Consider the following 12,617-nt stretch of genomic DNA (forward strand, 5'->3'; position numbering starts at 1 on the left):
GTGTATTTAAAATTATTTAAAAGATAATCATTCAATTGTTATTTTTGTAAAAATAAGAATGTATATTTTGCCTCAAAAAATAATAAGATGGTATATTTATGATTTATATTAATTATAAATTAGACAATTATTTGGTATATTGTACAAGTTGACACTAATAAGAGAAAAAAAAAATATGATTTGATTTGAATTAGTTTTTGCAATACTTTATCCTAGAGCCCTAATAAAACCAAACTGATGAAACCTATAATTTCAAAGAAAAATATAATACGTTCATTATTATTTTTTTAAATTATACACAAAATATATATTTGTCACCATTTATTTAGTTACAAGATTATTTTTAGCATATCAATTAGTTAAAATCACTATCATTAACCAAATAAATTGCTAATAACCAAAAATTTTAAAATTGTTATTATATACTAGACAAATAATCACTAAAGTGATTAAATTATCATACATAAGACAAATTAATTATGAGTTGAATTTTAAAATAAATATCATATATAAGAGAAACGTTTGTTGTTAGATAATCTTTAAAATTATTTTTTCTTTCAATATCATCACATAAAAATGAGAACAATTATAACATAATTATATTTTTTCACACATTAATACGAGATAAATATTTATTATTGATAATAAATATAGAAAATATTAAATAAAATATGTATAACTAATATATATATATATATATATATATATATGAGATAAATAATTGTCATTTACAAAGTCGTCTATAAGTATTTTGTATGTCATATTTTAATCTTAAAAATTATATTCTTAATAAAAAAGTACAATTTTAATAACTTAAAAAAAAGACATAAAATAAATTTTAGTCTTTATAAAATTTCAAATTTTATTTTAGTCCCTATAAAAAAATTTAAGCTTTTTAGTCCCTAAATTTTTTTTATTCTCTTTTAGTCCCTACTTTGAAAAGTTTTTTTTTTTTTAATTTAAAAAAATATTTTTAGTTTCTATAAAATCATAATAGAGATTAGAAGTGAATAAAAAAAATTTAAGAACTAAATTTAAAAGGTCATAATTTTGTAGAAATTAAAAATATATTTAACCAAAAATCATTTTATTATATTATAATAAAAAAAAATTGATGCCCTCACCAATTGTTTTATTTTCTTTTAATAAACAGCCCAATAGCGGCCCTTCATAATTTAGTTATTAAAAATACGAGATACATATTTGTAATTGATAAATATAAAATATACGGGAAAATATTTATCATAAATAAATATAGAAAAACACAAGAATAAATATTTTTAATTGATAGATGTATTAAAATACACGATAAATATTTGTTATTGATTCATTAACAATATGAGATACATATTTATCATTGATAAATATAAAATATATATGATAAATATTTATCACTAATAAATACAAAAAATATGAACTAAATATTTATTACTGATAAATATAAAAATAATAAATATATTTTATTGATACATAAAAAATACATAACACATAAATGTCGCTGATAAATATTAAAAAAAATATGGGAATAAAAATTTATTACTAATAAATATAATAAAAAAAATAAGAGATAATTATTTGTCATTCATACATTAAAAAATTATTGACACATGAAAAATGGTTTGTTATTGATACTAAAAACAATACTGGGCAAATATTTATCGCTGATAAAATATAAAAAATTATGGGACAAATAGTTGTCGATGATAAATATTAAAACACACACAAAATAAATATTTATCAATTTGTAAGACTTAATTCAACTATCAATGCCAATATTGTTATGTTGAATACACATATCTATTATTAATAAATATAATAAACACTGACATATATTTGTCGTTGATATTTTTTAAAAAGACACATTTATCATTGATACATAAAAAAATACATGACAAATATTTATCACTGATAAATAAAATAAAAACATGTATCACAAATGACTCATACAAAGGACATAAAATGTGATACCAATAACTATAAAAATATTACGGGACAAATATTTATAAGTGATTTATATAAAAACATGGAACATATATTTATCGTTTATTAATTTTTTAAAAATACGACATAACTATTTATTATTGATATCCAACAAAATTATGTAACAAATATTTATCACTAAGAAATATAACAAAAGAAAAGACGCATATTTAACTTTATTTTATATCATATAAATAAAAATAAGAATAATTATAATAATAATATTAATAATAATATATTAATCATAATTTATTATTAAAATCATTCCAAAAACAAATATTTTTTATGAACAAATTATTTAATATTAGTGTCTTTTAATACTGTCTATATAAAAATCAAATTAATTATAATATACTAACTATAAAAAAGCATACACATAAAAATATCTCAAACTAAAAAGTTAAAGCTGTAAGAATGCACGGATGTTTTCCTAATATTGTATTATATCATTAACAAGCATCGCTTGACTAATTAACAACTAACAAACCCAAATCAAGCACAAATATAAACGTCAATTTACAAAACCTTATTCGGTTGTAGTTGTGCTTACTTACTAATTGCTATCCACAGCGTCTTTTGGTGTTCTATTGTGTGCAATTTCTTTCTTAGAGCCATAAATGAATCTTCCAACGAGTTTATCATTTTTAAGAACATAACTAATATATCTCCCTGTATCTAATGATAAAAGTACACCCAAGGTATCCACCCTACATCTAAAAGGCACATACTAAACATTTAAAATACAAAGATTGAGGTTAATCTCTCTAAAAATTATTTAATTACACACCTGATACACAGATACACCCCACCAATTGTGTTTGTTATTATTATTATTCTTTTTTTAAAATCAAGACTATGAAATAATGTTTAAATTTAAAATAGGAAAGATTTTCAGAGTTCCTAAATACTTCTAAGTGACTTATGGTCTGAGAACAAAAATCACTTAAGGAGTAATTTTGCTCCCCTCACTTCCTCTCCTTAAAGTTTATTGAAACACATATCTTCGTAGATTCTCTTGCTTCTATAATACTACCTCTAAAATCCATTTATAGAAAGAAAAAAAAATTGATTTCATCTATAAAAAAAATTTGTAACTTTTAAGATGTATTTATAATTTAAATAATTTGGTTTTTATCAGCATTTACTATTTGTCTTTTAATATTAGTAGGTATATTTAATGTCTTATATTTTTTTATAAATAATATATTTGTAAAAATATTCAAAAAATTATAGTAATAAATAAATTTGTTGATATTGATATTTATTTATTTATTCTTTCTTATAATTTAGATCAGTTGGAGTATTCCTTTTCAAAATATTTTTGAATTGAGAAAATTTATCCAAAAATGATAATTTTGAAATAATTGACTAAATTATAATTTTGACTTAACAGCTACAAGCTTTATCTGTAACCGCTGTATTTATAACGCGTTGTTATATAAAGAATTGAATCGACACTTCTAAAATATATATAGGTGGCCAAGACACATATGCAAAATAAAAAACACAAAATTATTCCATTCCAGAGTGTTTTTTTCTTTGTTGAGAAACCCTTCCAGAATTTACTTACAAAATTGTTTGTGACTTTGGTAGATTTTGGAAGAGGAAATCATCAAAACAAAGAATGAAAAAATAGAAATAGAAAGAAATTATTAATTGATTATTGATTATAGTAGTTGGTTATCGTTAAAACGCGATTTCAAATCTGGTAATTAACATTACCCTATCACCCACCCACCCGCGCACACCTTACACTCACATCATCGCACACGATTACACGCACACCTCAACACAATGCAGAGACCTATCAGAAACTCCCAAACTTGCACCTCCGATATCCTAACATGGCCGGAAAATTCACCTCCGCTCGCCGCCTCTACCCACCGCCCTCACCAGGTTACTACGATTTTACTCTATTTCTGTCGATATTCTTTGGATTCTGTTTATAATCAGTTTCTTCGTTTTGTAAACACAGCCTTCAGATAAAATCGGTGAAGTTCTCCGTCGCGACAAGCTCACCGATGAAGAAGCACAAAGCCTATCCAAGAAGTAATGCATTTTTTCTTTTTTCTTTTTTAATTATTTTTTTAAAATGTTGAAATGTGAATTCAGATCTGCTAATGCTATTTTCTTTATTTTTAATTAATTTTGATTTATTGTTGCTTCGGATTTTGATCCGATTGTGTTTCTTTCGCTTCTATGTGGCTTTGGTTTTTTCCCTTCTTTCTAATTAGGTTATTTATTTGAATTTGTTCCCTATTTTTAATGTGAACGTGTTGAGAAGAAGTCAATCATTGGTCTCCTGCATTTACTTGTTGAAATTTTTAGAGAATTGTGTTAATGACGAACAAGAACACTGTGGCATGAAATTCCTTGTAAGCTCAAAAGATGTTGTAATTTACCATTTTACGAAAGATGTTGTAATTTACCATTTTTAGTCTGTTTTGTTGAGAAGAAGTCAATCATTGGCCTCCTGCATTCATCATCTGTTGAAATTTAGCTAATTGAACTTGATGAAAATGAACAATTGGCATGAAATTTGTTGTAAACTGGAAATAAGGTTGCAATTTGCCCTAACTATTACTGGTATTTTTAGAGTGCATGTATGCAGCATGAATATTAAACACTGAAAATTATTAGATAATAATTGAATTAAAACTATAGTATGATTTTTTTTTACCAAAAAAACTACAGTATGCTGGTTATTTAATTTTGAAAGATTCATTTTATCAAGTTTTGTTGTAAAGCTTGTTTTCTTTTAGGTGTTAGCCACCCCAGCTTCACTAGATGATGGGATTTATTTCCCATTTAGACTTGGTCTTCCTAATTTTAGCTTATTTTAAGCTTTCTTTATTTTCCTTTTTTGTGGGTTTTGATGTTTGTCCCCCCATATTTCTGTTTCTTTTTTAAAATACTCTAGTTTTTACAAAAAAAAAAAATTGTTGTAAAGCATATCCTTCCATGTGTATTACTCAGGAAAACAAGCTCAGGGTATAGAATGAAAGAGTCAACGGCAAGTCGTATATTTTCAACCAATACTGAGAATACCACATCAGAAGCCAATTCTGCAAATTCTAAAGACAGAACAGGCATACGTGTATATCAGGTATACTAAATGATTGTCTTGTTTTGGAAGGAAATTGGAGATTTGACCATATGAATGTGAGTGTTTCTCAAATATCAACTACATTGTGAATTTGCAATGACAGTATTCTTGTTTTATTCCCTGCAATTGCATCTCAGAAAACAACGAATGGAATTAGTCAGATATCATTCAACACTGAAGAAAGCACTTCTCCTAAGAAGCCAACCTCTTTACCCGAGGCAGCAAAGCAGCGTGAACTTGGTGGAACATTGCAAAATGAACCAGACACAAATAGTAAGAAACTGATGTCAAGTTCCAAGACCAAGGAGTTCGGTGGAAATGATATATTTGGCACTCCTCGTGAAACTGTGCCTCGTCCATTGGCTGTTGCACGCACTTTGGATTCAAAAGTTTCCAGTGTAAGTGTCTTCTCAGCATTAAAATCGGTCATGACATCTTATCTATCTCTTCTTCTTACAAATATGTAGTTGTTCACAATGAACGAGGCACAGATGAATTTGCCTGTGAGAAATTCAAATGCCAGATGAATTTGCCTATAATCATGTCAAAGATATATATGCCTAGGGTGTAATAGAAATACAGTCGCAGGCAGCTCTTGACGAATACCACTGATTTGGGCCAAATTATTAAGATATTTTATTTTACATCATAATGTTTGTTCCCTCACCAAAACAAGACCGTTATCATATGCTCTTTCGTCTTTCCTTATATTAATTACATTTTGACAACAATTTCGTCTCTTTTATTAGCCTGCTGGTGGCCGAAGTAATATGTTATTTGGCGAAGAAGCAGTTCAGAAGACCTCAAAGAAAATACATGACCAGAAGTTTGCAGAGCTGACGGGAAATGATATTTTCAAGGGAGATGTTACTCCAGGATCAGTGGAAAAGCCTCTCAGCATGGTGGCTAAACTTAGAGAAATGGCTGGCAGTAACATATTTGCTGATGGTAAGGCAGAAAACATAGACCGTATACTAGGTGCACGAAGAGAAATGGCTGGCAGTGACATATTTGCCGATGGTAAGGCCGAAAACAGAGATCGTATACTAGGTGCCCGCAGAGACCCTGGAGGAGGAAGCAACATATTTTCTGATGGAAAGGCAGAAAACAGAGACCGAATACTAGGTGCTCGCAGACCTCCCGGTGGAGGAAGCAGCATTGTCCTGGATTAAAATTGATTTTCAAGTTCCTCCAATTCACTGTATGGGTATTATGAATTCCTTGAACTCCCATGTTTTGACGGGAAGGATCGGTTTGTTGGATTGTCAGTATTGTATAGTGATGCAGTGTAACTAGTTTGTGTTACCATAAGGGTTGCAAATGGTTATTTATTTTGAGACACACAACCATGTTAATATTCTTCTGATAAGAATTTACTATAAATAATACAATTTCTTGTTCTAGTCTAAAAATAAACGGGGACACGGAAGTCCTTAAGAGAACAAGTGAACCCTCATCTAAAAAATGAATATTTTGACTGATGGCGGTGTTAACATTTTTATGGGAGTTCACTGTCACTATATTTACTATGTGTCATATCACATAGTTAAGGGATGATAAGGTGCCTGACAATACATTCTAAGAAACATTGTGGCCCCTTTATTTGAATTACAAAAAGAGCATAAATATGGTTAGAGTAAAACCCACGAATCTCGTTTTTCAATCTAAACATTCAATGACATGAGCTTTCATTGAAAAACCAAAATATTAAGTTCAATATTGGAGAGAAATTTAAAACAATCCATAACAATCTACATCGAAGTACTAACTACCAATAGGAGAAACAACGCATAAGAAAAACAGAGGTGGACACAAGTGAAATTGCAAAGTTTCTGACTCAATGAGAACGAATCTGGGAGTGTTGTAAAGAACATACCGTTAATAGACTATTAATTGAGGGTTCATAAATAGAGAAGAAATTGGAGGGAATATGCAAATTAAACGTTGTGACTCACGCACAAACTATACTCATAGTTTGACAAGTTGACTTAACTATTAAGCGACTAATTAGTCTTCAATAATCATTTCAAAACAATATATAATTTTTCTCGAAATTTCGACAGAGTACCCTATGTAACTTCAACGTTTTCAAATTTATAAAATTTCTGTTTAAATTTCAATTCAGTCAAAATCCAAAGAGAATAATCTAATTGTTTAATAAATTTTCCAAAAAGACTTTATAGACTCAAAATAGCTGCAAATTACATCAGACTCAATATACTTTATAAAAAAATGGTTCTCGATCAAAGAGGCCTACAAAAAAGAAATATGGTTGAGACTTGAATCTACTAACAGATTGCTACTCAGTTGCCTGTGAATCTGGAAAAAAAATAAACAACATGAAGGGTAAGTAGTCACAAAGACTTAGTAAGGAGATAACAATCACCATCAATTAGAAGGAAAACACAAAAAGACACGAAAAATTGTTTTACAATCTTGTGGCGATTATGTTATATACATAATAAAATCATTAAACTTATATTTTAGATGTATGTAGAAATATTAAAAATTCAATTAATAGTAAAACGAAATCGAAATGAATAATAATCTTAAAATCATCATAAAAATCAAACAAGTAAAAATACAAATTCTTGCGAACCAAGAGACAACTTCATCTCATTGATAGCAATTTTCTTCTAATGGTGACATTTCCCTTAGGGGTGACTCTATCTAACGGATAACTCTCTCCTCTCAATCTTGAAACGCGTCATCACACATCAATTATGGAGCTTACATCTCGTTGATAGTCCTATCCTCCTACAGATGACATTTTCGATAGGGGCAGCTTCATTAACGGATAACTCTCCCTAATCAAAACGAGGTAAATATGTGCATCTCACGCTGTTAACGATTTCATAATTATAACAACTATTTTCCAAAACACGTATTTAATTCATGGAAAATATATTCAATCGCATAACAATTCAATATTTAAATACTTTTGCGTCATACGTAAATCAAACTAATAACATATTATATAACAAGGATCATTAAAATAAAATATTTGACGAAATCGGGATAAATTTCAAATGTTGTGTTTCCATAAATTTTTAAATAATAACATTTATAGTTATATAAAAATATAATACGATGACTCTCGTCAACTTACAACTATGGAGAATGTTTGTTCTTTAACAACTCTCAAAATAGCAGTCATGATCTCAGCTGACAAATCTGAGTAAAAAAAGTATTATCAATACTTTAGAAAAATTATTCTAAAGTTAGCTAACTCTAGGAAAATATAAAAATCATTTAAATCTATTATAACCACAAAATAAGATTTTTAATCAAAACTACATTTTTTTATAGATATTCATGCTAGCATTAAAGCTGTGTATTTACCTCAAAGAGTCTTAATAAATAACTCTCAAGAGATGAGTATCATTCTCCTTCCTTAGAGCACATACCATATCCTAAAATCATAATTAAGAGAATTTATAGGAGTAAAAGAAATTATGCTATTGGGGATGTTAAATTTCTTTTAATGGTTGAGAGTTTAAGTATTGTGGAGTGAGAAGAAGCAAGGAGAAGGAAAAACAAAATAAAAAAAACAAAAAAATGGGGGAGATGGAGTTTGCCGAGAGGGAGAGAAGAAAGAGGAGAAAAGGAGGGAATGAGATAGAATGAGAGTGAGAGTGGGTGTTTGATGTATTTTATTTATTATTTATTATTATTATTATTATTATTAACTTTTTTTTAAAAAAATGACACTGGACTTGAGCTAAGACTCACAAGTGTATCGGTATATTTTTGTGATGCACTAAAAGTTGTATTTCCTTTTGTGATGGCCCAAATTGGATCCTAGATTTTTGTCAAGGACCTCAACGGATCTTCACTCTGAGATTAATAATTAATAACTTAATAAAAAAATATTGTTGGGAAGTTAATTCCCATAGTTGCCTATTTGGTTTATGTTTTAGCCTAACGGCTAATAGCTGGTGTTCTTTTTAGAACTATAGAATGTCTGTAGGAAATATAAATAATTGATCCGTAGTAACAAGAGAAACAAGACAATTATATCTTTATTTATGGAGGCAAAGTTCTGTTTTTGAATTTCAGGCCATATTCAAAAAACATATTATTTAAAGCCACCAGGATAACTCATACATCTCACAAGCATCACGACCAGCAAGTCACCGAATTCTGTATACATTGTCCAGAGATCAACAGCAATCCCACGACTTCTGGACAGAGTAAAACTCTATTCATCACGTCCCAACAGAGCAAGAAGAATTTTCTGATAGTCTCCAGAAGTGTCGTTGTCGATGGCACGATCAAGAGGAACACTGTTTCTTCTTTGGTATTCATCCGCAATTCGCTGCAAATCAACCTCAGCTCTAGTTGTCACCACTCTAGTAAGGGCCCCTTCATCAGTTCCCGTCTTGTTTATAGCCAACCTTAAGAGCTCCTCAAAATATTTCTCAGGGTAGGCCAAGCCCTTAATTGCAGCCCTCAATAATTTCAGATATTCATCTTCTGAATCAGTTTCCAGATCCTGCAGCCAGAAGCTTATTGTCAGTTTTATTACAAGCACCTGATTAATCTTATAAAAAAACTGAAGTAACCGACCAGAATATAAAACTGAGAAATGAGAATCTTAAATGGCCCAAACATTCAAACCTTGTCTATTTCATTCCCAAACTCATTGGTGTAGTGATTTAGTGTTGCATTTAACTGCGCTTTGCTCCTTGTTGTTACAATTCTGATCACGTCCTCGTGATTGTAAGCCTTTTCTGCAATCTTCTCATGAAGCAATTTAGCCTCAGATTTTGCCAATGTCATGTTCACCTCATCCCCCTCATAACGGACTATGCCCACAAGAGAAACCAACAGCTTTTAAGAAGTATCAGAAACAAAGTTTCATCAGATAATAGTGGAAAACATTGGTAAATATTGTGATTGAAAAAGAAATAAAAGAGATGCATCATAATCTAAATATTGTGTAAGAACATGCAACTCTTCTCTGTCATGAAATTAACTAGGTTAAGGCTTTACCTTGCGGATGTCGCCAGAAGTATGATAAGCAACATCTTCTTCGAGAGACTTTTTGAAACGGGCTTGGTACGCTTGCTTTGCCCTAAGGAGATCGAGTGAAGATCTTGTGGAACCAATTTCCATTATGATTGAGTTGTTTGCAGTCAACATTTTAGTTGCTTGATTAGCTAAAACGGCATCACGCTCAGCAGGATCCAATGCCCACAACATCACAGCCCGCTGTTATATTCAAAACATAAACATTATATAGGAAAATAACTTCATTTGTTTCCCTTAGTCAATGTGATTATCCATATAAAACACTGAAATTAAGTACTGTGAAATTTAAAAGTGGATAACTGACAGTGAAATCAAAATAGAAATGAAATGGGAGTCAAAACATAAAGAAGCCAGATATCAAAAGGTTTAAACTGACCTCAAAGTCACTTGAAAGCTCTTTGTCTAAATCTTTAAGAAGATCTTCTCCATGTGTTTCAGCATAAGTTTCTCGAATCAACTTTCTCTGAGCTGCATTTCTATGAGCCAGGATTGAGATTATCAAGCCTTCATTCGTTCCCCACCCTGCAAAAACACGCCACGGTGAGAATAAGATGGACATGAATAAAAATTAAATTCCTTTGTTTTCTCATAGCAAGAAAGTATATTCATTGTAGCACCGACACTTCTGATTGAAGTCGTGTTCTGGTTTCCGTGTCAATTAATTCATTTTCTCAAATTAGTATCACTCTCGATGTGCCAATGTCCATATTAGTATCCGTGGTTCATATAATATTCCCTTCTTTGAGCATTGCTTTATTTTTCACAACTTCAATCTTTACAAAATGTAATATGATTATGATATTTTGAAATCATAATTTGGACTACATTTAATATATAGATCGAACATACACAAAATAAATAAATAAATAAAATCAAAATCCTATCTATTACACGGTTAGCTTATTAATGGATTAAAGCTACATCAAATTGAAATGCGTGTGAATGAAATCATTCTGCTTAGAAAATAGTAAATCAAGATCCCGATTAGGAATTTTAAATTTCTTTTTAAACGAGCGCGCACACACACATATGCAATCAAATCTCATCAGAGTGATAATCGACATTCATCAACCAGAAATAACACAGGAGAGTAACGTAACGCATATGAAAATTTAATAAAAAGCGCTGCAACAAATAATTATTTGATGATCTAATAAGAGATGAATGCTATTAGGTAACACGATACACATTTAATTCCGCACGATCAGATAATGTACGGTTCAAAATAAAATGCAAACGAGATAGATCAAGAAAAATCAACAGATCGATGATGAAATAAAAGTCAATGAAATGAAGGAGTGAGTGTTGACCTTGAAAAGCATTTCGCAATTGTTCACCGTCTTCGGATGGAGAAGGAACGTGAGCGGGGATCTTCAATGTAGCCATGGTGTCTCTGTGTGTTTTCACGATCTGTTGTGTTCAAAACTGAATGCAATGTGCGGAAATTATGCGAGCTTAATCATTTATAAAGGAGACATGCTAATATTACTTTCTTTTTACAAGTGTCTCATCGGCTCTATATATTTTTAAGAGAATTATTAATGGTTTTTAATTTTCAATTAAATAATTACTTTAAATGTTATTATTTTTAATATACCTTTTATTTATTTCAAAAATACTTTTAGCATTTAATTGAATTGACTTTAAAAAATAATAATTTAATAAATCTAACTTGTATTTTATTTGAAATTTAGAAAATTTATTTTATTAATTTTTTTAATAATTGTAAAAGTATATTATATATTATAATAGTGGCTGAATGGAGTAAGATTTATTGAGTTTATGGTTTTCAACGATTGATCAAACCATGAAACCACTTAGAGTGAAAAAAGAGAAAGTTCCAGCCTCAATAAATATTATTTTTTTACAAGATAAAAAATAAAAAAGTTGGACAGCAGATCATACTCGCTTAATAGATGATTACGCGGGAACCTCCGGAAATGACTCTAACATGTCTTATTTTATATGACTTTTTCAACTAGACTCGTGACACGTGCATCGTGCACCGCGTGATTAATATTTTCAATTATAATAAAATAAAATATCAATAATAACCAAGTAATGTAGATAATAAAATATTAATAATATTATTTATCATATTGAGGAAATCTAAGATTCTTGAAACTAATGAGTTTCTTACATGAATTTAAATACTTTAATCAGACTCAATAAATAATTAAAATAATAGTCAAATAAATTTGTATTATATAATAAAAAGATCGTGAAATTGTGAACCATTTAATGCTATTGTAAATGCAATTATATTCTTTGATACAAGCATCATTATTGTCACCTAAAAAGTAGGAAAAGAAAATATAATTAGTATTATATTTGTAAGGTTTAGTGAAATGTCTAACATGTTAAAAGATAAGTCATTAAAGTAAACATTTCCCTCCCAAAATAAGGGTATTTCTGGAATTATAAAAAATGAATAATTTAATTAATTTAATAGTTGTAGTTTTTCTATTGGTTTATCTTGAAAATCAATAATAGATGG

General features: G+C 29.2%; 2 protein-coding genes and 1 long non-coding RNA gene across 3 annotated transcripts; 1 reads left to right on the forward strand and 2 right to left on the reverse strand.

Annotated features, from left to right (window-relative positions):
- Window positions 1–3,430: 3,430 nt before the first annotated feature.
- LOC101505462 (uncharacterized) lies at window positions 3,431–6,489 on the forward strand. Its single transcript, XM_004504011.4, has 5 exons — window positions 3,431–3,876; window positions 3,956–4,029; window positions 4,957–5,086; window positions 5,224–5,484; window positions 5,836–6,489. The coding sequence occupies exons 1-5, from the start codon at window positions 3,775–3,777 to the stop codon at window positions 6,256–6,258; spliced, it is 990 nt and encodes a 329-aa protein (XP_004504068.1). The 5' UTR covers window positions 3,431–3,774; the 3' UTR covers window positions 6,259–6,489.
- A 781-nt stretch (window positions 6,490–7,270) lies between these two features.
- Window positions 7,271–8,562, reverse strand: LOC140920908 (uncharacterized). The gene is made up of 3 exons (XR_012163563.1): window positions 8,429–8,562; window positions 8,196–8,260; window positions 7,271–7,405 (listed from the first exon to the last, which is right to left on the reverse strand). It is a non-coding gene; the product is annotated as an uncharacterized lncRNA (long non-coding RNA).
- Window positions 8,563–9,080: 518 nt separating this feature from the next.
- LOC101505799 (annexin Gh1) lies at window positions 9,081–11,599 on the reverse strand. Its single transcript, XM_004504012.4, has 5 exons — window positions 11,431–11,599; window positions 10,497–10,642; window positions 10,082–10,300; window positions 9,707–9,919; window positions 9,081–9,581 (listed from the first exon to the last, which is right to left on the reverse strand). The coding sequence occupies exons 1-5, from the start codon at window positions 11,504–11,506 to the stop codon at window positions 9,288–9,290; spliced, it is 948 nt and encodes a 315-aa protein (XP_004504069.1). The 5' UTR covers window positions 11,507–11,599; the 3' UTR covers window positions 9,081–9,287.
- Between the last annotated feature and the right edge of the window lie 1,018 nt (window positions 11,600–12,617).

Source organism: Cicer arietinum, chromosome 6 (genome assembly GCF_000331145.2).
Source record: "Cicer arietinum cultivar CDC Frontier isolate Library 1 chromosome 6, Cicar.CDCFrontier_v2.0, whole genome shotgun sequence".
NCBI lineage: Eukaryota > Viridiplantae > Streptophyta > Magnoliopsida > Fabales > Fabaceae > Cicer > Cicer arietinum.